The sequence below is a fragment of the Pipra filicauda genome, unplaced genomic scaffold, assembly GCF_003945595.2.
Source record: "Pipra filicauda isolate LSUMZ 115617 unplaced genomic scaffold, ASM394559v2 scaffold85_size2586006_pilon, whole genome shotgun sequence".
In the NCBI taxonomy this organism is placed as follows: domain Eukaryota; kingdom Metazoa; phylum Chordata; class Aves; order Passeriformes; family Pipridae; genus Pipra; species Pipra filicauda.
Genome location: NW_024105042.1, coordinates 1360567 through 1387456, shown reverse-complemented (window position 1 = coordinate 1387456; position 26890 = coordinate 1360567). Strand labels below are relative to the sequence as shown.

Genomic DNA, 26890 nt, shown 5'->3' with positions numbered 1-26890 from the left:
TCTCATATCATCTCTTCTTTACCAAAAAAAATGGGCCCGATCAGCCACCTTTGTTGTGCTTAGTATTTTTAAGTGCTCGCAGTACTGTCAGCTGGATTGTTCCTCATGGAGATGGTGTGTGTGAGGGTTTGTTTCCCCAGCTCAGTCCTGCCCTGCTGTCCTCTCCTTCTACCTCTCCTGCATTTCTAGGGTCTTCCTCACCTTCCTTCTGTCATCTGGCAGAGTCTTCTCTAGGCTCTTCTTATCCCTCTCTGGGTAATTTCAACAACAAACATTAGTTCAGCCGTATCCTTCCTATAGTTGATTAACAGATCCACCTCTTGTCTGTAGTACTTACATTTCCTTTAGCCAGCCTAAATTTTTGCTCTGGATTTTTTTACCTTTTTAAAAAATATTAGAAACAATTCAGGTTTATTATAACTGAAGCAGAGCTCTTATTGTCCTGTTACTCCTCACCTCTTTTATCTGCTTTTCTCAATCTTTATAAAGGTTGCCTCACTCTCAGCTCTTACTGATGCTCAGCCTCAGCATTGTCGTCCAGCAAGCTTTTGTAAAGCCTCACATCCAAGTTATAACCAGGGACTTGTAAATTGACCGTGTTTAGCCATGTGGCTGAAAAAGCCCACAGGTAATTGCTTGGTTCTCCTGCAGAGGTTGTTGTCTCTTCATGAGGAGTGACTGTTGAACAGGACACATCTCTGCTGCTCACCTATGTCACTGCAAATGCACCTCCGCCTAAATCCCCCCCTCTTCCTCTTTCTTTTCCTTTCCCTTTTCCTTCCCCTTTTCCATTTCTTCTTCCTTTCCACAACCCTGAAAGTCTTCTCTTCTGCCATTGACAAACGAAGTCCTGCCATGCTTGTATTTATTCCATATTTCAGCTGTTGGACCTGTTTTCCCGCCCTCTGTCCTTACTGTAATTTTTTGTATCTCTTTTAGTAATTTTATTTTTCTCTATGAAATGAAAGTTCAGCTTCTTCAGTTTGAGGGCTCCTCACAAATTAACCACTGCCCTCCCAGCACTCATCAGTCAGGTTTGAGAGATGGATCCATTGCAAATCATCCTGCAGTCAACTCCAGGTTTTTATACTGGATGATGGGGGAGTGTGTGGTGGTGGTGGTGTGGGGGGTGGGGCTTATCACTGGTGCCTATAAAACTACCCTTGTCTTTCAGATCTGTGGCTTTAAAGATAGCTTTGTATTTCAGTCATAAAAAAAGGGACTGGTATTATCTCCTTTCATGTGCATGTGGTCTGTCTGCACCTGCCTCTTGTCTTGTAGTTTGCAATTTAAATGGAAAATCTTACACTATGTGCGAACCTACTCTCTTGATGCATCTTGTCACTGCTAAAATAGCACAGATGAAAATAAGTTGTTTGGAGTCTTGGATGGGAGTGCTAGATCTGACCTGCTGGCTGAGATCCACCTTGTAGATACTTCCTTAATTCACTAAACTTTAACTCAAGATGCTCCATAATTTGGATTTAATGCTCTTGAATTAACCATTTTTATTTCTATCTAATGTCCCAACACCTACAAGGCTATAGTTTGTGAAAGAACAAAGCTTTGCTTTTCCTTCTTGGTCATCTTGCAATACAGAGATGAGTACTCGACTGTGGGGACAGCAATCCGACAGGGTCATTGTTGTCATACAGGCACAGGGAGAGTTGGATATAGACTGGAGATACATTATTACTTACTCCTTCAAGAACAGCAAACATGTTTTTAAAGGCAGTGAAAATTTGCATTAATTTATGGTTCTCTTTCTTCTGTGCACATGCCCTGGGTCAGGCTACATGTGAGAAAACAAGATTTGCAACTCTTTTCCAGTTTCCACTGGTGTTAAGCTAATGTTTATTTTTAGTAAACTGTATCTCAAAGTGTGCTTTTAAGAATCCATTTGCAAAGCCTAGCACAATAATTTCATTATGTTTTCTCCTTTTGAACTTTATTAACAAATATAAAGGATTAGTGTAACTGGTTACACCATATTTCACTGATAATTTTCAGAAATTTGTGTCCAGCTCAAGAAGCAGTAAGGATTACAAGCATTCTTCTCAGTTGATTTTTTTCTCTCTGTGCTGCTAGTAATTATCCAGCTTTGGAAGGTCTGTGTGGGTGCTCTTTCAGGGCCAGGCCTTTTCTACTCCACCATCCATGCATCCCCTGGGCAGGGCTTCCCTTGCATTCCCCGCACTCACACATGGTTTCCTTTTCTTTCTTCTCAAAATCCTTCCCCTTAAATGCCTATACAGTAAGACCACCTGCCAGATAAAGCACTGTCAGCCTCTTTTGATAATGTAATAATTTTGAAACCCTCTTCTCCGTTCATGGTGAGGTGTTTGCCCTGTCCATTCTTTTCACTGCCAATTGCCTGCAGCACAGGTACGTCTGTCACCACCCCAGACCTCTCCTCTCCTCCCCAGGCAGACAGGGATATATCCTTCCTGTTTGTTACTGTGTATCAATCTTGGGGCTCTGCTTTAAAGCCTTCTTTTCTATTTCTTTCAATTGTGAATGGCACTTATTTCACATGCTGTAAGAAGTTTATCTTAAATACCTTGCAGTTAGTTTTCAATCTGAAATTATTTTTTACAGCATTCTGATAGGTGCCTATCAAGATATTTTGAACTGGCAAAAATGTATTTAAAAAAAATTAAATCCAGTAATTTCTTGCAGCAGTTAAGAAATCCCAAGCCTTTTTAAGATTGTATCTAGTGTTTGCAGAGCATGAGCACTTCTGGTGAAAACCCCTAACAGGCTTTGAGATGCATTTTTCTAAGCTGTGAACTTCCGCTGCTGCCTTGTATATTGTGTGTTGTATGTAGGATGTTGTTCAGGCCTTGAGATCCAGGAGACCAGGAGGGAGGGAGATGCACACGGAGGGATAATTGTACCACCTTTGGGACAATACACTGCTTTCTCAGACGGGACTCCAGAAAAGATGCACTTAGGAGTGGGACACTGAAGGCAGAGAGGTTCAACTGCTTAACGTGGTTTATGTTAGTGTCTCCTTCACCCTGGCTTACTACAGGTTTCACAAGATCCAGTCCATGCTCTTGTGGCTCAGGAGAGCAAGTGGTATTTTACCACTTTTTTGCTGCTCTCTTGACAGGGCTTATGGTATTAGGGGCAGGTTGTATTCAGGTTGCAGGTTTTTTATGGTATTCAGGGGCAGGTTGAAACCCAGTGCTGGGTGAAATAGTTCAAACAGCATCTATAACTGGGCATGAATTGAAAGATTAAAATTTTAGGAGTGAGCAGATTCTGTTCTTTGTGACCCCGAACATGAAACCTGGAAAGCTGTATGGGCATCCAGATCTCTGCATTTGCAACCCTTCAACACAGAGGCTGTTTTAAGACAGGCATGATCTTCCTCTTGTGACTTTTATCACAAGGTGCCAATTTCCATAGTCCTGTCATGTTGTTACAGCTCCTACTTGTCAGGGTGAAGTTGTTTATCTCGTGGAATGGGAAGCTTGCAGTACCCTTGAACACTCTATTTGAGCCTCATTTCAAAGACTTATTTGTTTGCAATTTTTGTTTCAAGCAATAACTGCACTTCACCTTTGTTAGGGGGTTGATAATTCAGGTTGTGGCACAGGAGTCAGCTGAAACAGACTCTCAGTTAATGGAGTCTTGAATGGATGATGTGAAATCAGGAGTACTTTTGCCTATTTTGCCAGCTGAAACTCAGTGTTTGTGAGTTTAATTCAATTCTTTTACATAAAATAATGTGAAACCTACTGCAAGGCCCTAGCTGTATTGTACCACTATTGCTGGCAGCAAAGGGTGAGAATGTCAAAACATGTGGTAGTTTAAACAAGGGGATGGGAGAAGACTGGAGTCTAGGTCCAGCCTAATGAGAACAAAAACTGTAGAAGATGATTCTGTGATAGTTTTAGCCAACTAAGCATGTATTGCTAAAATGTCCCTTTCCTTGTGTAAGTCCAGTCGTAGTTGTTTGTGTTGCCATCTGAAGTTGTATGGTGTCTCCTCATTTTGGAGGGGACATGCTGCCCTGAAGAAGTTGAGAAAAGGCTTTTGCATTTGGCCTATTGCTTAGTGATTTTTCCAAGTAGTTATAAGGTGCAAAACCTCCTTATTAAGTAGTTGCACTTCTTAAAATGAAGATCTTGTCCGGTCCTTACCCACGTGTGTTCATCGTGCGGGAGTCTTTGCCGTGTAAGAGCATTTGGGAGGAAGAAGGAGTCTCCTCCCCATTTGCATTATCCATCTGTGGAAGCTGATCCTGAGGTACTTTTTTCCATTCCCGTGGAGCATGATTGCCCTGCGTTTCAGTTGTCTGCATTGGGGGCACTCTCCCTGCAGGCTTTGGTCTGGCACGGGTTTGACTATCACACCAAAGAAGTGTTCCTCTGACATCTTTCTCATGGGGTCAGAGAGGACCCTACAGCTCCATAACGCTACTCCAGCAAATGCTCTGGACATAGGCATGTTGTTTTAAGAGCCTCTTTTGAAAGCTGTGGGGAGTTTTGGTGACTCCATTACCACACCTTAAAAGGGCACAATGTCCTATGGAGAGGTGTGGCAGCTATTTTCCCAGTCAGGTTATCCAGTGAAATTAGAGCCCTGAGATATGCAAATAGGTTAAAATATGTGTGCCTTTGTGCTGCACAAGTTTTTTTTGGTGAGTGACTGCTGGGATGGTTTACTTTGACTATCTCTCAATGGTCTTGTCCCTACAGACAAGCATAACCCACTTGGGGAAGTGGAGTGGAGCAAGGTGGTCAGCCACTTTTGCTGGCTCTGGCTTATAATTTGTGATGGTGAAAAGCATCATGTTTACAGTGGTAAAGGAAATAGTTCTTTGCAAAATACCATTAAGCCTCAGGAACTCATCAGCAAGATATTACTAAAGCTGGGGACTTAACAGGGTTTCAGAAGAGTGGTAGTAAAGAACGTACTTGGTTTGCAAAAAAGCTAGTGGTACTGGAAGGGATTCAGCCTCCTGTTCTTGGAGGCATAAGACAACCTCAAATTAAACACATCTTAGGCGGTAACCTCAGAAAATTCTGTTTGTGGGGCTGCTGCAGCTTGTATTGTCTTCTGACCACCTAGTCTGGTTTGTGGGAAAAGTCAGGGTGCACTGCCCCAGGTCAGCAGTGACCTTTCCAAAGGGAAAAGGTCAGGCTTACGTGAGCTGCAGCATCCTGACCTTCCCCTTGTCAAGCTCCCCCTTCATGCAGTCTGTTCCTTCTAAAGGTTTCCCTCTGACCTGCCTGCTCAAGTTAACCTCTACTTTTTCTTGGTACTCTGCTCATTATTTCTCCTCCTCCATGTATGAGGAACAGGAGAAGGAAGTTGACATATTCCACAACATTTTTAGCATCAAATAACTCTCCGTTGGTTCATCTCTCCCATAAAGCATTAATGAAAGTGTTTAAAGGTAACAGCCTGCTGTATGACCTCCCTGCTCTGCTTTTAAAGGCTAGAACTGTTGCTGAAAACGGGATGAAAAAAAACCAAACAAAGAGACAAGAGGAGAAGGCCAGAGTGACAGATGCTGAAGTTGAATTATAATGTTCTCATCTTAAACCAACATTTTAGGTTCTGCTGGTAGTTATTCACACTCACTCTGATGATGTACCACTACAACTTTGTGTAGCTAGAAGCTAAGATGACCCAAAAGGCTGGGAGAAATAGGGTCTAGGCTTTTGTAAGCATTATGTTATAGTAGCTATAGAAAGACATAACAATGAGCAATTAATTTGTGTGAAGAATATACATGATTAGTTTCCATCATTTGTATGTTCGAAGGATACTGTTTAGTCATGCATCTTTACGGCACAAAGTGGTGCATTGTTAAGGTCATATTTGCTTTAGTTGCATCATTGAGTCTATCACAGAATAGTCCTTTATTCTGTTGGTACTCTGTTTCCAAATCTAGGAGTATTTCCTCCCAAACATATGTGCATAATGTAGTGTGTGTGTGCACACAAGGAAAAGGAAGCAGATGACTTGTGTTCAGTATAATGGTTGTTTTGGGCTGGAACTGCTGCAGGCTCCCTGTTGAAAAGAAACGTGTGTGCCCATTTGTTCATGAACAAAGCCGCTGTCGTAGCTATGTTGATTGTGCAGACCACCCTACAGTCTTTGTGTAGGGTTTTGACTAGAGAAAGATGTAATCTCCCTCCTTCATAGCCTTTCTCCCTCTTTGCTTTCCTCACTGTAGTCATAGTGTGCTGATCAATGCCTTCATGACAAGTGGGGTCTCAGCTGAGGTTCCCATCAGCAGAGGAGAGAGGAGAATGGATGGGGCTTGGTGGAGAAGTTCAGGTGGGTTACTGCTGAGTAGAGCTTGAGTATAAATTAGCAGTGTGTGTGTTGGAACTGGCACTTAGTATGGGTGGGTAGGGCAGCATCCAAAGTCACATGGAAGCTGTTGGAAAGGAGGTGTGAAAGAAATGATCAAGTTGTGTAGGATTCCTCTGGAAGTGGAAGATTGTTCTTTAAGTATGACAGCTTTGATACAGCAACTTCACACGTACTTTGCTCCAGTTTTGGAACCAATTCTTTTGTTCTTTCCTGGTCTGTGACCTCAAGATGACCTGTGATTTCAGTGCTGAGGTGCAGTCTCATTGTCATGCTTTGTACTATCAGATTGTCCGGATGGGAGTCTTCAATATTCTTGTAGTCTTTTATTGCTCAAGATGCTCTAGAAACTCTCAATGATTTACAGAGTAAGGATTTGGCTAGCTTTTTTTCTTTGATCTATAGTTTTTCTCTGAAGTACCTCTGCTTTTTTTTTTTTTGCATTGAAAATTACCTTGTTACTCATAGCAGATTTGAAACCCTTTTTTCCCCATTCTACTTTCAGATTCCATTGGTGGGTCGTTTTCAAATTCCTCCCACCGATGCCACCACAAGCAGAAGCACTGTCTCCCCATCCCACAGTGTGGAACTCTGTCAATCAGCCCTCTGCTTTTCCATCCTCACACGAAGGGATCCCAGATCATCATGGACACAACACAGAAGGCGGTGAAGCGCCAGGCTAGCTTCTGCAACGCCATTACCTTCAGCAACAGGCCTATTGTTATTTATGAACAAGTCAGGCTTAAGGTGAGTAAATTATACCTTCCCTTTTTGCCATGGGAGCTGCTGTGAATGAATGCTGGGGTGTACCAGGCTTTGTTGCTTGCAGCAGATCTCTAGCCCTTCCTTGAAAAGCACAGTAGTCAGATCTTGGCCTTAAAGATCTGTGATCTTCATTGGTACTTCTGCTTTTGTCACTGCGATTCTTGGAGCCACAGGTACAGACTGCTGTAGAAACTGAGAACAAAAGGGAAATCCGTGTTCCAAAGACAATTGTCTTGATGTTAGACAAGAACAACAGATTAAATTGAGATTGCTTGGAAAAAGCAAGAAAAAAGGTCTGTATTGATTAGTTTGAAAGGCAGCAGCCTTAATAGCTCCCTACTCGGCATGTCCTCTAGGCTTTGCTCCCTTCCTACAGAGGAGTTTTGCTGGCAGGCTGAGGGAGGTTGAGGAGTTAGTGAAGGCATTCCAGTCCCCAAGGAGCACTTTTGTTCCTGTAAACAAAGCAGCAATGAGGGCTAGTCTCAGTGGAGGTGAGAGTCAACCTCTCCACAGCCAAGACATAAGAGATGAAAAGGACCTGGAAGTGAAGGTGCTTGCTTGTGTGCTTGGCAGGGAAAACAGAAGGGTTTGGATGAAAGGATGAAAGGAGCAGTGAGTGCAGTCACAGTTACTGTCTAAGAAAAGGATCTTTCTGTCTGTCTGCTGACTGCTTTGTTGAATCAGTCACCTGACTGTGGTAGCCCAGAGGATGGAATTCATACTCCTGGTGCTGCAGCTGGCGCAGGAAATTCAGCTCCTCTAACACACCATGCCTCCATGTGCATCAGGAGCTGCTTTCTCATGAAGAAACTCTTCAGTCTCCTTAAGAACTGAAGCACTTTTTAGCCCTTAAGGAGCTTGGAGCCCTTTGAACTTCATCCACAGATAGTTCCCAGTCTTTATGCCCTCTAATTTGTGGGACTGCGTTTTTCTGCTCTTAGCTGATTTCATGCCTTACTTTGGCACAGCGTAGGTCATCTTATTTGGCCACTTTAGTTCATGGCACATGTGAATGATCTGACTGCAAATCCTTCATTTATGCAGTTTTCCAGGAGGTTTTTCAGCATATAGCTACCGAGTCTGAATGATCTTGCTGTTGCCCATTGCTAGAGGTCACAGAGTGCTGAGACCTACAGCAGCAAGTCAGCCTTCCCTGCCTCTTCCCTTAGAGCCAGAAAAGGAGCAAGGAATAAGGAAGATGCTTCCTTTTGGACATATACAGAGATATCAGTGATTTCTGGTTCAGGCCCGTGGGTAGAAAATCCCTCCTACGGGTTTGTTATGTTTCCTGTGGAGCTCTTCTGTTTCCATCCACAGTGGAATCCCAGAGGACTCACTCACATTGCCTAATGAGATTTTTTTTTCCATGTTGGCCAGCAGTTTCGACAACCAACTGCGAAAATAATCTGGGAGAAGATGAAAGCATTGCTTTGCTTTTGAAGACACCATCAGAGATTTGAGTGGATTTAGTGGTTTAGGCAAAGGTTCTGGGTTATTTATTTCTTCCTCATTCTGAAACAAGGTAGCTATCTCTGGAAATTCACACTTGTTTATGACTGTGTATTTTAGGATTTTAGCTTGCATAACATATGTGAAGAATACGCATGCGAATCTGCACAAGAGATTTATAAGCAGAGCTCCTGCTGACTCCAGTGGGAAGGTCTCATGGCAGTAATCAACAGGCTTCACCGGAACTTGTACTCTAGGGATGGATGAAAATGTGAGAACATCTTTGCTTTTATGATAAGTCCATCATGTAATTGCCTCACTATTGTGTGTGCCTGTGGAAAACAGCATCTTAAATCTTACCAGCCGAACACTAACCATGAACCCAGTCATTCAGGTCCTGTAAAGTCTAAACTCTGTTTGGAAAATAGAAGAAAGAAGTAAGGAGATTTCATTCTATTTATTAGGTATTGTATCTCACATTTTGTTCTCAGATTTTTTTTCAGCTTTGGGAATATGGGAATATGGCTGTCAAACAGCCTCAGAGACATATGTCCCAGTGTGGCTTCTTCCATGTAATTCAGGGCATTGCTAGGGAGTGGAATGAGGTTCTCAAAGATGGCACAAGGCAGTAAAGATCAGGAACCTGAATCTCTGGAAGCAGGCATGGCTTAGCAGTTTGGGTGTTGATTCTGTCTTTTCCTCCCTTTCTGGCACCCAGTGGACCTCCCAAGCTTTTCTGCTAGCAGTGGCTGCTGAGGGGAGAATTTGGTCCATCATTAACCATTGCCTTTTTTAGCAAAACTGTGTTTCCTTTGTCCAGCTGTGTCTAATTCTTGGCAGGCTTTATACTTGATTTGAATTTGGATATTAGTTCGCCTGTGGTCAGACTGTATTGAGAACTGTTTATAGGTGCTGATTAATACATGGAACATGTGCAGCCTCAATTACCATATGAATATTTACTTCACACGGCCTGTGATTGCTGTGAAGTACTGGCAAAAAATAAATTGTACAAATGACAATGAGGCTGTATTTATCTTAGACCCAAAAGCTTTTAGGGCTTGTGGTAAATTTTCTGCAATAAATAATCCAGACTTCTTCTTGGAGAGTGTGTATTGTGTTTCCCCATTTTGTCACGTGCATGCCCGGTTCACCCCAATTCTGCTGGGGACACTCACGATCCTGGTCAGAGGAACAAATCCCAGCAGGTTCATACTCAAAACAAGAAAATGTGAGATAAATATTCTCCAAGGACATCATCTCCATCTGGGGACCATACTAACTCTGGAAGACTCCTTACTTCCATGGGAAAAAAGTGACTTTATAACTGAGTAGTGTTTTGGATGTCCTGCATGTGTTTAAGACCTGCTGCCTGCTCCCCTCAGATCCCCTACAGTCCAGGGCTTAGTTCTTGTGAGAAGAAGCTGATGACTCTGGAGGCATCTGCGATCCATTGTCCTGCTGTCTCTCTGGTACAGAAAGGTGGATATGAGATGTGAACCATTCCAAAAACTAAAGCAGACTCTGTTCCTGACCCCAGACACACTGAGTCATTGCGTACTGACAGGTGGAGTGTAGTTGTGCACAACATGTTTTGAAAAACACCACTCACAGCTGAAATAAATAGGTTTTTCCCAATCATAAGACAACATCTATTTTTGCCTCCTAATTGGATATTTAATAAAGTTAGATACTTTAAATTGTACTTTCCCACACACAAGTTCTCTGCTGCAAGGCCGTGATCCAGTATGACAAGCTAAACACGGGAAAGACTGTCTTTAACTTGTCTAGGAAACCCAGAAAACTGCATGGTGGTAACTGTGATTCTGGAGTCTCTGCTTTTCCTTCAGGTCGTGAGAGACCCCATCATCTAAGAAGTATATGGGGGGAGCTCTGCTGCTGCAGGTGCTGAGATAAAAGGTCTTAGGGCCAGTTTTTGGCACATTTTGGGAGAGGATGATTCTTAAGCCAAAAAGAATTACCCTGGAAATAGAAGTGAATCATCGTGCAGCTGTAATTACATTTCACCTCTCCACGTAGATTTAATTTGATGTATGTAGTTCTAAATGTGGGCATTGTATCCTAAGTGTGCAGCATTGCTGCTTGCAGCTGAAAAAGCTACAGCGGTGTTTGGTGTGTAAAATGTTTCCTAAATTTGGTGGGGTCATCTGCATGCTGGCCACCAGTGTTTGATGCATAGAGCTGGTAGTGTTAAAGTAGATGTTCAAGTGCCAAATACTGTTATTGCTGCTGTTATCTTTGCAGATCACTAAAAAGCAGTGTTGCTGGAGTGGGGCTCTTCGACTTGGCTTTACTTCCAAAGATCCATCGAGGATTAACCCTGACACTCTGCCGAAGTATGCGTGCCCTGACTTGGTTTCCCAAAGTGGGTTTTGGGCCAAGGCTCTGCCAGAAGAGTTTGCAAATGAGGGAAACATCATAGCCTTCTGGGTGGACAAGAAGGGACGGGTTTTCTATCGAGTGAATGACTCCACTGCGATGCTCTTCTTCAGTGGGGTGAGGACAGCAGAACCCCTCTGGGCTTTGATCGATGTCTATGGACTCACCCGTGGAGTGCAGCTCTTAGGTGAGTACCTGGGTCCAAATGTGCAGGGATGATGCTGAATCTGACAGGGCCTGTCCCCTCTCTGGGCTGGGACGGATGCAGGGAAGCAGCTGTTGCTCCTCCCCAGAGCATCTCACAGCCTCAGCCTGGATCAGTGGGTATTTGAAACGCAGCAGGTAAATATAACACCAGTGGGAGGTGGGAAACAGCTGCTGCAGTATAGCACTAGAAGCCATCTCTAAGTAAGTGGATTTCTGCTCAGAGGTGTTGCTTTGTCAGAGCTCAGAGCCTGGAGTGTGTCATATACCTTGTAAGACTTTATTTTTATCTCATTTTCTGCTTTCCCCATGCCATAGCAGGAAAGTGCATTTTACGTGCTGTGGATAAATTCTTCCTGGATGGCACTGTTACGATTTTCTGGCTGGTTAAATGGACAGATTTGAAACATGGCTGTCTTCCAAATTACCTGAGCAACACTGTGGCTGGTTTTTCCAAAATGTTGCTTTCACAGAGGAGTTTGATTTGTCAGCATGCAGCCTTAGATTCACTGGGAGGCAAATCGCAGCACTTCTCCATGTAACAGTAATTTCATGGCTCTTGTTTTCAGCATGGAAAAGGTTAGATAGTACCTGCTGATCTTCAGAAGCTGAAGTTCCTTCTGAAGATCAGAGATCTTGGCTATTTCCTGTCGTGCAGTCTGCTAATCTCTTAGAGTGATGACTTTATGGTACATATGAAAAACTTTATTGAAACTTCTTTCTGACAGTTCTGCCTCCTTTCTGCATTCTGTGCGGTATTAAAAAATCTGGTGGCAGGACTGCCTGTAGCTACCTGTATGGTAAGGAAGAGGCATGTGGGTTCTGGAGATGAAGAAATGAGACTGACTTTGTTGCAAAAACTCCTGGCCCAAGGATAGCACAAGGCAGAGGAATTGAAGAATTTCTCAGCAGCTTTTTCTTTTTTTAGGTGCAGAAAGATTTATCTTTTGTTATGAATCAGTTTGAATCAGAGCCACTAGGCAACTATTCACAGGCCAAGGTGGTGATATTCGAATTGGGATGTAGAATTTGGGTAAGCGTCACACAAAGGGTTCAGTTAGGAAGAGTTTACAAATGACTCCAAGTCCTCTGTCTATTCTTGTGAGATTTGGCACCTCCAGACTGCTCTGCCTGATTAATGAGGGTCCATAACTCTGCATTATGTGTTTCCTTTCAAAACACCCGAGAAATCATTTCCTATCCGTCATCCGCCCCTGCGTTGTCTGAGCATCTTCCACATCCCCTTTCACGAGGGAAATGTGACTTTTGCCAGCCTCTGACTTACCTCCAGTCCAAAAGGCTCATGACTCTGGTGGGCATGAAGTTCCTGAATGAAGCAAGCAGCTTCTGAGTTTACACAGTTGGCATGGAGCTCAGATACGTGTTTATAGCTTGTTCCAGGAGCCTTCAGCAGGCTTTAAGCCTAGCAACTGTGCTGAAACGTCTTTGACCCCAAGTCCTCTCTATCTGCATTCATTATTAAACAGCACTAAAAGTCAGAGAAGGGAAATTGTTGGCTGTGCTGCCCCTGGATCCTATAGACATACCCGCTACAACATTCTGCATGCCTGTTTTAGTGTAGCAGACCACACATATAGTACAGGACATCTTGCCAAAAACGCCTGGGACTTGACAAATGAATTTCATAGCTTAGCTACAAACATATGGTTGAATTCAGCCTGGTATGGCATGCAGGGCATCTGATAGAGGCTGGGGATGCTGCAGTGGTATGTTGAACAGAAGAGCCTAGCATTTCAGATTCCAGTTCGGTGATTTATTTCCCCCTAACCCCAAACATGTTCCTTGTTTTTAAACCTCACTGTTTTCTAATGCCTGTAGGGTTACAGGGTCATACTGCACCTCTGCACTGCCTCCACTTGCTTTTATGTGTATTTCACCCAAGAGTCCGATCAAAAGCTTTATCATTTCTGGTGTCTTTCTGTTTATTGCAGAATTGCTCCCTTCCTACTCCCAGTAATGTAACTTGACTTCCAATATGAGACTTGCCCAAAGACCTGCAGCAGTAAGTCCTGTGTCACTGCAGGGTCCCAGCTCTGCAGCAGAATGGACAGTGTACATTTATGTTCCCAAAAGTGACAACTTCCAAAACTGCACATTTTTGTTTTGCTTATCTGCATTACACTGGTAAATCAGTTCCAGCTAAAATACGGAACCCAGTAAAGCAGGAAGGTGACCAAATCTAGTGACATTGTTCCTGTCTTACAGATTTAATTAAGAGAGACTTGAACAAAGTGGGGACAAAGCCGTTGAGAAATAAATGATTTGCCAGAGGTTGTACAGCAGTGACACCTGACTCAGAACTGCTGTCAGCCTTGTTGCCCAACTCAACCCTGCCTCTCTCTCTGTCTGCATCACAGGCATTGCATAACACTCTGGCATCATTAAAAAGCAGCTGGTTTGTACCTTCATTTTTCATTTCCTCCTGCTTATGGCTTTACCCACAGCATCAACCTTACTGATAATTACCCACATGTCACTAATGCTGTCAGTGCACAGGTGTATATGGCTGTCACAGATGTTCCTGAGTCCGACTGCCCTTGCTTGTGTGTTCAGAGGCTTGTGTGTTCAGCTCCTTTAAGGAGCTTCTTTGCCGGCTAGATTTTGAAATAAAACAGGTGAAAAGGGCTTGCATCGTCCACTGCATCACAGCCAAGGGGAATTTGAACTGAGTTGGGCCATGGTTTGCCTGTCACTGCTGGAGTGAGTCAAATTGAGGGACTGGCTTAAATCCGCCTTGAAGTGGCTTCAGGGATGGGGTTCACAGTGCTGACACAGTCACAGGTGAGAGGCTACTCCTTGCCCTCCTCTACCCACATTATAGAGATGGAAAGGCTTAAATTCACCCAGGACTCTGGTCTCTGACCACATAGCTTCACTGGTTTTCTGCCACAGTATAAGGGCTTGCATAGAGGAGGCTGTTGCAATGGAGTGCATGCATGCTCTGTGTTTTAGGAGATGAGTTTTAGTGTAGATGCAGGTTTACAATGACCTATAAACATGCCCTTATACAGTGACTCTCCTGCTGACATGCTCAACTTGCAGGCAGGATGGTGTACAGCTCTACTTCCCTTTTTGGGCAGCTAGTTTTGCACAAGTGCACTTTTGCATTCCAGGATAATTTAAAGTAATGTTTACTAGAAATGTGGCTTGTCCTTATGTTATCACTTCAACATACGCACATGCTCATTCACACTTTTTTAAAAGAGTCCGAGAAAAATGGAATATAAGCAATCTGCTGCCTTGCTGCTATAATAAAGCATCAAAAAAAGGAAAGGCCCAGCTGTTTAAATCCTGGTGTTTTCAGAGACCTGGAGGAAGGATGGCAGCTCATGGGAACCAAATGGTGTTGTCTCACATTAACCTGCTTCTTTCAAGGTTGGCTAGTGAGCCTGGCATATACACCTTCTGTGGATTCACTGAAGAACAGCAAGGGTGACAGCTTCCCTCAATGATGTGTACATTACAGCATAATGTGTGTTTACAGCATTTTCCTTTACCTTTTGGTGGGGGATTCCAGGTTTGCCTGTCCCATGGTGCCTTTTTGAAAATCACCCCATTGCTTTGGCAGTGACATTGCAGTACAGGATTTCAGAATGGTTAAGATTGGAAAGGCCCTATGAAGATTGTCTAGTCCTAACACCTAGTGTCTTTTCTTTCAAAGCACAGTGCATGTACTCTAAAAGTACAGAAAAATGGGACTGCAAAGCAATTATAATTCCAGTATACCTCTCTACTCACCCTGTGTTTCCAGTGTGGTAATGTGAGGAATGGTCTACTCATTTTCCTTAGCCCCATTCATTGCTAGGATGGTCAGCAAGCAAACCCCTTTACCATTTATTACTCTGTTCACACTCTTCTCCCATCCATTCTGTATTTTCATTCATGCGGTATTTCAAAGTATTCTTGTTCTTTTACCAGCACAGGCTTTGAAAACCAAGGATAATTTTATTTAGATTGGCACATTAAGAGGCACCTGTTGAAAGCTGTCTCACCACATCTTGTAAATATAAAATATGTAAAAAACCTAGTAAGACTTTGCAAAATGAGAAAATTTAAATGTATACGTATTAAATATGCATGTATTAGATTTACTTGAAGTCGAAATAATATAAATATATACTTCAGTCATAAATGTATATACAGATCCTAGTAGAATTCACTAGCAGTGTTGTATATTATATTAGATATTTGAGAAATCTCTTCTTTCTCCGTATTCCCTTCCTAGCTTCTTGTTGCTTTATGTTTGCAGTGTATCAAAAATTAAAATGTGAACTGATCCCGAATGGAAATGTACCCATCTTGAGACTCAAGCTGGTGTCTGTTTGACAAGGAAGTTACACATTTTGTGGGGAAAGAAAGAAAGAAAGAGACGTTTGGTTTTTTTTCTTTTCTCTTGTCAGTTCTTACACAGATTGAATCTCTAGCTCCAGGCCACATTTAGAAGAAACATTAAATAAGCCTCAATTGAGGTAGATTTATGGGCAAATTTCAAGTGTGAATGGTATAAGACTGATGATAAATCTAATTTATCCCATGCATCTGCAGTTTGACTGTGTGGTTATTACTATTTTATTTTCCAAGTGCAAAGCTTATTTTCCATTGCCCACGGGAATCCATTTCTGTTGCTCTTCTGACACGTGCAAATAAGCAGACTGATCTGCTGAGAGAACTTTGCACTAAACAAAATTGGATAATCAGATATGACTGCAGTGTGTTTTTATAGGGTATTGTTGAAAGTGGAAGCTGTAAACTATTTATCCTTTCTCTGGAAGTCTGTGACTATCTGATGGAAAAGCATAAGTGCTTAAATAGAGTCCTGCTTAATGAAGGCAAGATACAGAAGACCTGCAAACAGTCAGTTGTCCTTGTTTTTCCGCATCTCCTAAGGTGAGAGAGAATTTAAATTGCTCATAAAGTTTTATTATCTGTAGCTGTTGTCTCTATGGCAGCTGCAGGAAGCTCTCTAACACAGCTACAAATATGAAAACAGTTTAATAAATAACTAATCTCTTGGCATTTTAATTAATCCCTGCTTTGCCTTAGCACCTCTGGAGGGAGGTATTTTTCCAGATGCAAGAGGCACCCGAAAGTTACCCACAGCCCCAAGGCAGCTCCTTGTGCTTGAAAGTCTGTCTGTCCTCCAGGTCTACCTGTCTTGGTTGTGATGATAAGACTGCTGGACACAGCACTTTCAAGCAGATCAGAGCTCCTCTTGGCCGTGTGCATGCAGTGGGTTTTTTTCTGCTTTGTGTGTTTGACTGTAAACAGTGGAGACTTTGTGCCCATGAGCCTGGGGAAGGCAACATGCCCCTGCCCTGCCCTCCTGCTACCTGCACCATCAGCGTGGGGCATTTGGGCTGAACAGCTGAATGGCAAATAGCAAGTAAGTCAGAACAGAGAGATGCCAAATAGAATAAGGTCTCCGAGGGATCAGCATTTCAGGCTTCACTGGGACTCGATGAGGTGTTGAATTACAAAGTTGTGCAGAGGCTGTGCATGTTACATATATTTTCTCAGCCTTGCTCACGGGATAACCTGTTGCTTTCACCCAAACCACCTTTGCCTTAGCAGGACTGCTTGGGGAGTGCAGACATTGCCACAGGTGAACAGAAAGAACAAAATCTGGCACATAATGTGCTATTGGACACATTATATTCACAAAATGTCCACATCAGCATCAGGAGAGCCTACAAGTGTTCCTGGGTAGGAATAAATTCAGAAGGGATTAGTCTGGCTTTTATTGCCCAGACTGAGCAAAAATGAAGACTGTAACGAGACAGAATGAACAGTGGAAAAATCTATTCTGTGCTATAAAGTTCCGTTAGTTCTATTAAGCTGAAATATTGTTCCTAACACAGGCAAGAAGGTCTATATAGTAATATTTCCATGTTACTCATAAAACCCCAAGGAAATATGAAAACTCTGACAATTTTAAGTGGTGTTTACGTTACATGTATGTGTATTCTGTAGTTCAGATGCTGACACTGCAAAGGTAGGCCTCTCTGCTAAAAAAAAGTGGTGTCCTCACATTAAATATCTGTTGTGATGATTGATTTGGCTGTTGCTTTAAGGAGGTAAATGTTGCTGGTTTAGACTAAGAAGTTTATCTTGCCTTTACTGAGTGTTGGAAGTGTGGAGAGTGTAGTCTAGAAACAGTGGTTCCAATTAAAAGGGCTTTGACTTTCTTTTACTTCTAATAAAGGTGTAAACTACCTGAATAATTGAATGTATACTGAATTTATTACACAACTATAGTTTGTTACAGAAGTTTCTAGCACAGACAGGGCTTTAGACAATAATAATATACCATTTATGGAGCAGTGTATTCTTTAGAGAAACATTTTGAAGAATTCCTTACATTAGCAAAGATTTTTGATTTTTGATTTAAAAAATTGGGATAAGGTATCTTTTTTTAAAGACATTCTCTTAATGGATAATGCCATATATAATTGTATTTTCCTTAGTTTGTCTAATGTGATTCCTGTTGTAAATCTGTAGGTAATAAATGTCTTTAAAAAAAAAGTAGAATATGGAGAATATGTTGGTAGAAGAAATTAATCTTTGCACTTTTCTCAATGCCTTTCTCAAAAATATTCAGCTAAATAGTTTATACTGTTCAAACCTTGGACCCTAATGCTAATTCCTCTTCATTTATAAAGCTATAGCTTGACAAAAAGAGTGCATTTACTCCGGTGTAAGTTGGAGCTGGAAGTGAGTTTTGGATGTGAATTGAGTGATCTGGTGAAAGTATAACAATTTATTGTGCTAATCTTGCAATTCCAGCTATTCCAGCTGTGGAGAGCCTTTCCCTTAAGCCTATATGACAGATGACAGCTAAACAGTGCTTACATGATAAAGCTAAACACCGTCCCTGTACAGTATGTCTCTGCTGGCGTGAGATAGCACTTTGTCATTTCAATGTCTAATTGGCATCACAGCTGCTGAATATGCAATTTACTGTACAGAGGATGTGAATTTTATCCCTGTAGGTGTCTAAGTTATTAAAAAAGTTTGACACCTTTAATAAAATAAAATTGGCTTTTCCATCCGTATTGGCAACAGAGCTAAAAATGAGATGTCTCTGTAGTCCAAAGTCTCCTTTTTTTTTTTTTTTATTGACCAAGCTGTGTAAGCAGAACTGTTGTTGTTGGATTCAGACTAGAAGTCATTATCAGTAGGCCAACTCTACTCTCAGTTTTACCAGCCTAAACTTGCAGCTACCTGTGGAGTTGCTCTGGTTTTACACTGTGAGCAGAATATAGCCCTGTTTTTTGCTCATTCATCCCTTCTTTTTGGCCAAACACTGAGCAGCAGAAGCTCCTTCAGACGTTGCCTGGCTTGTCCTGAAGAAAACAAAACATTTTGACTCAGGGAAGCTGTGCTGAATCAAACCAGAACCTCTCCTTCACAGAAGCATAGAATCATGGAATGGTTTGCATTTGAAGGAAGCTTAAAGATCATCTAGTTCCAACCCCCTTGCCATGGGCAAGGGATGGCATTCACTAGATCATCTTTAGGCATACTGAGCTACTACTTCTATTCTCTAAGGTAATCTATTTGTGTTGAATCAAGTCCTGATTTTGATGCAGATCATCTCTTGCTTATGATGCAGCTGATCTGGCAAGGTGCTGTGCTCAGTGAGATGCTGGACTCCTCTCTCCTGTTCAGACATTTAGGAAGATCTGGATCTTGCATTCTTCTATGACTCTCACTTAATCACATTTTCATGATATGTTCTACTGACAATATTTTTTACATCTTTCCCCTATGTTGTGGCATTTGGTGAAAATATCATGCCTTGTACTGATATGCGCTAGGTAAGCACTTCCTCCTGTTGTATTGGGAATTATAGCAGGTAATGTTGGCAGAACTTAGTGAAATTTGTACAAAGCACTCCATGTTTTATAGGCTAGAACAGTATGTCCAGTCACTAGTTTTGATTCTCAGACATTAGCATTGTTTTGATGTTAAAGCCCTTTAAAAATATTTAAAAAAAATCCATTCCATCTGCTCATATTAGATTTTGAAATGAAACTTATTTGATATTGGTAAATTTTTAGTCTGTAGCTGGGTATAAAAGACTGATAAAACAGATTGCTGGCCAGTGGCTGTGGCTGGTGTGTTTAAGAAGATGAAAATCTCTTGTGATGCATCTGGCTACCGGTGTGACCCTTCCCAGACAATTAATTCTCTTCAGGAAAAAAAAAATGTTTAACTGCTCTATCTTTTTAAGAGGATAAAGACCACTCCAGGGAAAAAGCCTTTTGAATCCAATAATCCTATTCCCGTGCTGGTACTGTGCCAATAGGTACTGCACCACTTGCATGGAAAGATCTGAAGCCTCTAAAATCTGTAATGCAGAGCATTCCCTCTTCTGCCTGCCCAGGGCCAGAAGACCCCAGCACCTCAGAACCCCATAGGCGTTCACTGGAACCAGGAGACTGGTGATAAATTTTCAAAGCATTTCCACAGACATTTGTATTTTCTCCTCATTCTGCAGTGGTGTTTCCCCGGCTGATTTTCATTGCCCTCTCTGGTGTTTGTAGGCAGCAGCCATCACTCTCCTGAGCCTTTCACAGGCATCAGCAAACTGCTGTTATCCCAACACGGCTTGTGTGAAAGCATCTTTCTGACAAAAACACCAGTCCTTTTGGTCTCTACCCCTTGTAGAAACCCCTTTGGTTTCTAGGTTTGCTCTAGATAGATCTGATTCAGTTATTCCATGCACTGGAATGTGTATGCTTGTGTCAGGTGAGTCTTGATGCTGCCTACATTTGTCAAAGCACTTTTTTATTGCTTCATTCCTAACATGGTAGAGTATTTGAATCTTGTCTATAATACCACTTTGCCAGGTGGAAGAAAATTGGCTTCATGCTGAAGGTCAGAGCTAGAAACAGTTGGACAGAAAACTGAACTGATGGGGAATTTCTCTGCAGAGCTGCAAGGACTGACAATTTTGACTCAGCCTAATTGCTCACTCAAGAGAAATACAGAAATAATTTGGTTTTAGGCCATAATCACTATTATGACTATTTGTATATAATTTCTAGTGCTTCAGTTTTGGATGTGAGACCTAAAAGACCAATGCTCCATAAAAAACAGATAAGCTACGAGAAGTCAAAATAACAATCTGATGGTGAGTCAGAGGGTGCTCTGTGTTGACAGACTAAAGGATGAAAGCTGGTGGAGTAAAAATTCAAGTGGGAAGTAAAATACTATTTTTTTAAAGTTGTGTAGTTTCCAGTTGGACAGTTGGAACCCATCTTCAGTTGGTGAGAAAAGAAGACTGCATAGGCTGCAGGGCCCAAATTCAGCAGGATGGTTAACTACCTACCCACCTCGATGCATATGTAGTTGTATGGTATGCCAGAAATCAGGTGTATGCTTGAGTAAGTATGTTAATTCACATTCCTAAAGATAGAGATGGGCTTAAGGGCTTTGCTAGATCTTTTTGCCATCTGCTTGTTACTGGGTTCTGTGCAGGGCTTGCTAGGTCAAAACCTGCAGTCTGTGGTTAATCAGTAATCAATGGTTATGCAGGGATTAGGCTCTGTGCTTAATGGTTTTTCTGAGAAGCAAAGACTCTTTTAAAAGGAGGAAGAGAGAGGTGAACATGAGCAGAGAGGGCTGAACACACTGTTGAAGTTGGAGGGGAGGCAGGAATGTTTCGTCCAAGCAGTACTTGCTGTTCTTGGAAAACATGGCAGATTTCTGTGCAGGAGGGGTCCAGATACCTGACACAGGGGATCGAGAAGATGAAAACATGGAAATAGGGTGAACTGCTGTCTGAAAGCTGTGAAAGGAGGACAGGTTTGACCAAGAGAGATCAGGTTATGTTGGTGGGTGACACAAGGACAACTCTGTGTCCGAGATACCACCTGTTTCTTGCCTGGCTTCTTTACTTGCACTAAGGTTCGATTTACACTTGTAAATCACTGGCCCCATTTTGATTTTGTGTTGACAATTCATAACCCAAAGGCTTTGGTCCTTTTTTCTTCCCCCTCCTCCCCCCCTCCCCTTATCTGGACAGCACAGAGTGTTAGGTGTGTTTGAATTATTTTGTATGGGTCACCATGGATATCTGGCATGTTCCTTGAAGATAAGTGAGCTCTTTTATCAGGTCAAGTACGTACTACTGACAGTCTCTATCATAGGGATCAGGAAGATACAGGAGAAAAACAACTCATGGGGAACAACCTGAGATTTGTTTCTTATGTCCTGAATTAGATTGGTGGCTTTTAGTTCTGTTCTTGATAACACCTATTCCTCTTCATGCAATGGTTCTTTTCGTCATATAGTTAATTTATTATGAAAGTCTTTTTCTAGTGATAAACATCGACAGAACTAAGTATCAAAGGAGTGTTTTGAGGAAGGTGAGCGGGCTGTGTGAGGAGAGAGGAGATACTCCTTTATTTGTCAGTGCTTTGCAGTGGGGATTTCACACTCCTCAGTCTGTGGAATTTGCTGCCAGACAAACACTTGTCTATTGAGTTGCACTTCAGAGTCTAATCTTCCACTTAGCAGCATCTCTAGCTTGCTTGGCTGAGAAAGAAAACCAAGCAACCATCTTTGAAATATGTCCTGAGTGAAATATTTTTCCTCCAGAGGGTTTAATTGCAATGGACAACCTAGAAAATTAATGCAAATTAATTGCAAACGTGGCTTTAAAAAGAACTAGTTGTGCTAACCTGAATAGTTGCTATGGGCAAGCATTTAAAATTGAAATAACCTGACTTTGGTTTAGCTAGATTCAGAGTGACATCTGAGTTGCTTTAAGAATTTTGCTGGCAGCCACAAAAAGTGAGAAAAAGTATCTTAACCCCTCTCTGAGACAGACACAGGGGTGAATGGTGGCCACTGGAGAAGGCCAGGCAGCCATCTCCTATATCTTTAGCAGAAGGGGGAAAACCAGCAGTAGATTTTCCTAGTAGGACCTTGGTGGGAGCTTCTTAAACTATTCTGGATAGACTTAAAGGTAACTTTGTCATCTCTCATGGGGATGTGTCACTGTTGGTTATTTTGGCATAAGCATTTCCTGGGGCATTTTTGAAGCCAGTAGTGCCAGATACAATTGCTGTCCCCTCCTCAGGATGTTCCTGGTGGCAGCTCTTTGACTAAGCTATTATTTTATGGTATATTTAGTTCTTTTTTATTGTACCTTACTGTCAATCTCTCCAGACCAATAATCATGTTTTCTTCTTTACCACAGCATCCATATCCTGCTGTCATGCTAAAAATGCTTCTGTGATGTTAAATCTTTTCCAGTTATATGAGGAGAATTAATTCATTCTGACACAACCATGAAAATCTGATTCAATTCCTTTTTTTGGTATCTCAGTCACAGTCCTTGATCACAAATCAGCATGAGTCAGAATTTCCCAGGTTATTATTTCCTCAGAAAGGCTGATTGCAACCCTGTCTCCATATTTAATATCCTTTTTCTGACTGCAGTGGAGCCAAGCAATGGAGGCTGTTTGGAGATCTGGCTGTTGTTCTGGAGTTTGATGCCACAGGTGGAAAAGGTGACAACAAAGAATGTCCCACAGCAGTTTTAGTGTTGTGGTTTCCCGTCATTAGGGAGTTGAGTCCACGCTGACTCTACAACATAAAGATGCCTACAGAAACTAGCAGGATTTATTACTCTGGAAACTAAGAAATCTTGGGTCACAGGTGGGGGGATGGGACGCAAGTGGCTTTATCAGCTTATGCCAGGACATGAGAATTAGGTAATGACAGATTTTAGAACTGGCCATATTGTGCTGCGATCTGCCAAAGCAGACTGTCGTGAGATGTTTCACATAGATGAAACCCACCCATGTCCTTTTGGGTTCAAGTGGTTAAACGAGTAGCTTATCTGAAGTTACTAAAAGTAGATCAAAATGAAAAATAAGTGGGAAATACTCTCTTTGGGGCCCTTGTCATTCATTTTTTCTCTCCAACGTGTGTTTGTCTCTCAAATTTTATGTCTAAAGGCCAGCAACGCTTTGGCTGCTCATTGAAATGGTGGAGTGCTGTCAGTCTGTTCAGTGTTTGGCTGGGCTGTGGCCAGGAGGGGTTTGGAGGCACGAGGAGGCTTCACTTTCCTTACACAGAGCTTCTGGCAGGAGGAAATCTGGCTTCCACTTGCCTTTGTCCCTCTCCGTATTCTGAAGGCTGTGCTGTCGGCTGAGCAGTAGCTGCAAGGGCTACAGGAAGGAGGAGGTGAGACCCCCGAGGCTGCCCTGTGGGGTTTGTCACTGCACAGATTCAATGTCCAGTTTGAGGGCTAAGGAAGCATTTCCATGTTTTCTGTTGATTGCTGCACTTTCCTTTTGTGCTTCTCTTGGGTTCTTTAAATAGGCATTGGTAGTTTTAATACCCATTTGAGGCTTTTACTTGCTTGTTTATTTCCTACCAAGCTCTATGAATATATTTTTTTTCACATGAAAAAAGAAAAACAATGCCCAGAGAGAGATTGGTCCATTATTTTTATGAGGGAAGAATATTTATTAGGATTTAACTGTGCAGGAAAAGCCACCAAACACTGCCTGCAGGAGAAAGCCTTTATCTCACATCCATAACCAGCAGTTAACAGGAAGGGACAAAAAGCCATCCTTAATTTTAGTGGTAAAGAATTCAGCTCCTGATTCAGGCTTAGATTTCTCATTTTCTTGAGACATATCACACAGGTGCCTGGTTTCTGCAGGATGGAGATACCTGCTTTCTGCAGGATGGAGATACTGCTTTTCTCCCTGACAGGGGACTCTGGGTTTCAACTGCTCTGAGTTGCTGGACTCCTCATGTGCTAAAGTGGGCAAGCAAAGCTGCCTGTCCGACAGAAGTGCCTTATCTTGGTTTGACTCGTGTGCCTTGTGTGTTTCTGGCAGAGACACGAATTACTGTTTCATGGTTTGATTTTATGTTGTGTTGCATATGCCAAAGGCTGCGCTGTGCTGCTGCTGCCCTGCTAAACACAACAGTTATTAGAGCTTATGTGAGTGAACTCAATTTCCCCTAAAGTTTCCAAACAATTCTAGGCTTTATTGGTGAGGAGAATTAGGATAAGATGCTGGCACGCTGAGCAGAATGGGTGGCCTTTATGAGGCTCATCCAGTGTTAATCAGCCATGTAATTTCCCTTAAGTGGCAAGGTGTGATTGCTTTTGTTTTAAGCCCAGTTGCATCTTCATGCTACGAGCAGACACGAGACCCTCTCTCTTGCATTATTGTGAATTACCCATTTGGGAAATGAGGATGCTGTAGATTGGAGGTACTGCCTGGGAGCTTGCTTGTGACACAGAGACACAATCAGATGCTGAATAAGCAAGAAATTAATTCTTCCTTCCCTTTCTCCTTTCCACATAAGAGACGGGTTTGTTGTTGCTGGAGCTTTGCCTGTGTAAAGGCTGCAGTGTGGAGCCAGTGTTTGCCATCACACTTAACCTTTGGCATGTCAGAAAGCATCTTATGGTGGGTTCTAAAAGCCTTCTCTGATGATGGTATCTGCTGACCCTGCCTGCAGTGCTGAGGGAGCCAGTGGGAGCCTGCCAGCTAAACCTGGAAACACTGGAAAACAAACCCCTCACGGATGAGACAACTGTAGGACACTGATTTAATACAACCTAAAAGTTGAACTTCAAATAGCTTACAGTGGAGAACAAATCAGTATATTCTTCTTTAAAAACAGTGATAACATAATAAACATAACCCTAGTGAACTCCAGGAGGCATAAATCACTTGTAAATCAAATGCATTATAAAAAATAATTATGATTCATTGCTGAACTCTGTTTTACAGTCTGTGAAAACTTTTTATGTTTAGCTTTCATAAAAGCATTTCCCTTAATCGAAGTTGTTGCAATTAGAGGGAGTGGTAATGAGCCAGAAAGCAGCTGAGTGATGTTGCCTTTTGAGGATCTCTACAGCTGCCATTTTCATAGCGTGAATAGCGATGCTTGGTGTTGGCAGATCAGCGCTCCAGAAATTGGAAATGTTGTGTTTTGTAATACACCCCCATTCCCCCAAACCTACCATGATGTTGAATTCCATCCACTTAAAACAGAGTCTATGTTTAACAATAATTTAAATCATTATCCTGCCTGTCAGCTTGGAGTTAAGGGGCTACGCAACTGTGATTCTCTGTTTAGAAACTGCCTGGAATAATAACTTTCAGATGTCTCAAATATGCACCACTTATCTATAACATCTAAATACAAATGTCTCCCTGCTGAGCAAGCCCAACACTGTTTACCTATCGTGTCCAAACCATTCCAGAGGGTTTGCTTGGCGTGGAGCGGAAGGCCCTATATCCGCAGCTCCGACAGCGCTGTCAGTGTAATGTTTTTCAACTCCTCCTCACCTTTAGGTGATTGTGAAGAAAGAAACAGCCTAAGGCTGGGGGTGACAAGTGAAAAATGTCTGTGCATGTGCATCCCCCCTCCTACCCCCGCTCCAAGGGTAAAAGTGCATTGTGAGCCAGGCCTGTGCTCCTGCAGATGGGATGATGCTCGCGCCGTTGGGTCCCTGCCAGCCTCCCATGAAATGATCCAAATGCTGAATCCTGCATGCCCCAGGCGTGCTGGGGCTGAGCAGAGTCAAGGCGCTGTCACCAGCTTGGGGGCCCCGGGCTCTTTCTCCGCATGCAGACGTCAGTGGGACCTGTCAAGTCTCATTGAACGTCAGGCTACGCAATTGGCTTGCGCCGTATGCTCCCCCCAAGCCGCGGTGTGCCAAAGCCACGGCGTGCCCAAGCCGTGTGCCACGCAGCTGGGTGGCTCCGGTGCCAGAGTCGTGTGCCACACAGCTGGGTGGCTCCACTGCTGATGGGAGCTGCCATGCTGGCTGTGGGCGCTCAGTGTGTCCCTCAGGGAGCCGTTGTGGGGGTGATGGGCTGTGGCGTGGGGCTGACCCTGCAGCTTCTGAGCAGGGAGAACTGAAAGGTCCCTCCTTGCTTTGCTGCGTCTGACCTGTGGCTTCACATCAAGGAGCCCCTCTGACTTTCGGGGGCTCTCGTAAAGGCCTGGAGTCTCATACCACCCACCAGGAAAGAGGGAAGGTCCATTCCCATATCTGACATTGGGTACCAAAAGCCTCTGCACAGTGCTCTGCAACCTAGTGGGATATGCCTTGTAGCTTCCAAATTTCCTAATGCATGCTGGGGAGCCCCACATCAGGCTTTGTTTCCTTTGGGCACAAAGAGCATTCTTAGCTGGTGTGCACTGTCCTGATGCAGCAAGTAAGGATTAAATAAGGAGAATTTAGAAGCTTTTAGTGCATCTTTGCATCATCTTAGGTCCCTAGGTGATAACTGAGTCACAGCGCTTATTCAAATATCAGGTCTATCCAAATGCTATTGACATTCCTCCTGGGACTCTTATCCCTTTGCTCTCAGTTAACTGCTGCATTACCTGTGTCCAGCCCCTGCAGCACTGCTGCTGTCCTCATACTACACAACCCCAGGTTTTTTGAAATGTATGCATTCTGAGCACTGAAAATTGCTGTTATTTTATTTTTTATAGAAAGCACAAAAGTTATACCTTTAGCAGGGGCCACACTTAATACCAAATTGTTTTACAAGGCTGTGGTTATGTAAGCAAGCCTACCCCCTTGTCCAGGAGAACAGTTAGCATGTGTGTCCCCTCTGCAGCCACCCAGGGCTGCCACAAAGGAGCACTGCTGGTCTGCTGCCTCTGCAGCCAGGTTGGGCCCACAATAGTGTTTTTAAGAATAGCTGCAATT

General features: G+C 42.8%; 1 protein-coding gene across 5 annotated transcripts in view; it reads left to right on the top strand.

Annotated features, from left to right (window-relative positions):
• NEURL1 (neuralized E3 ubiquitin protein ligase 1) overlaps positions 1-26890 on the top strand; it is a 151403-nt gene that overhangs the window by 82273 nt on the left and 42240 nt on the right. For all 5 annotated transcript variants that reach the window (XM_027738757.2, XM_027738751.2, XM_039390679.1 and 2 more), the window contains 2 exons: positions 6842-7083; positions 10816-11137. In XM_027738757.2, coding sequence (XP_027594558.2) covers positions 6842-7083; positions 10816-11137 — 564 coding nt within the window. The remainder of the gene's footprint in view (positions 1-6841; positions 7084-10815; positions 11138-26890) is intronic.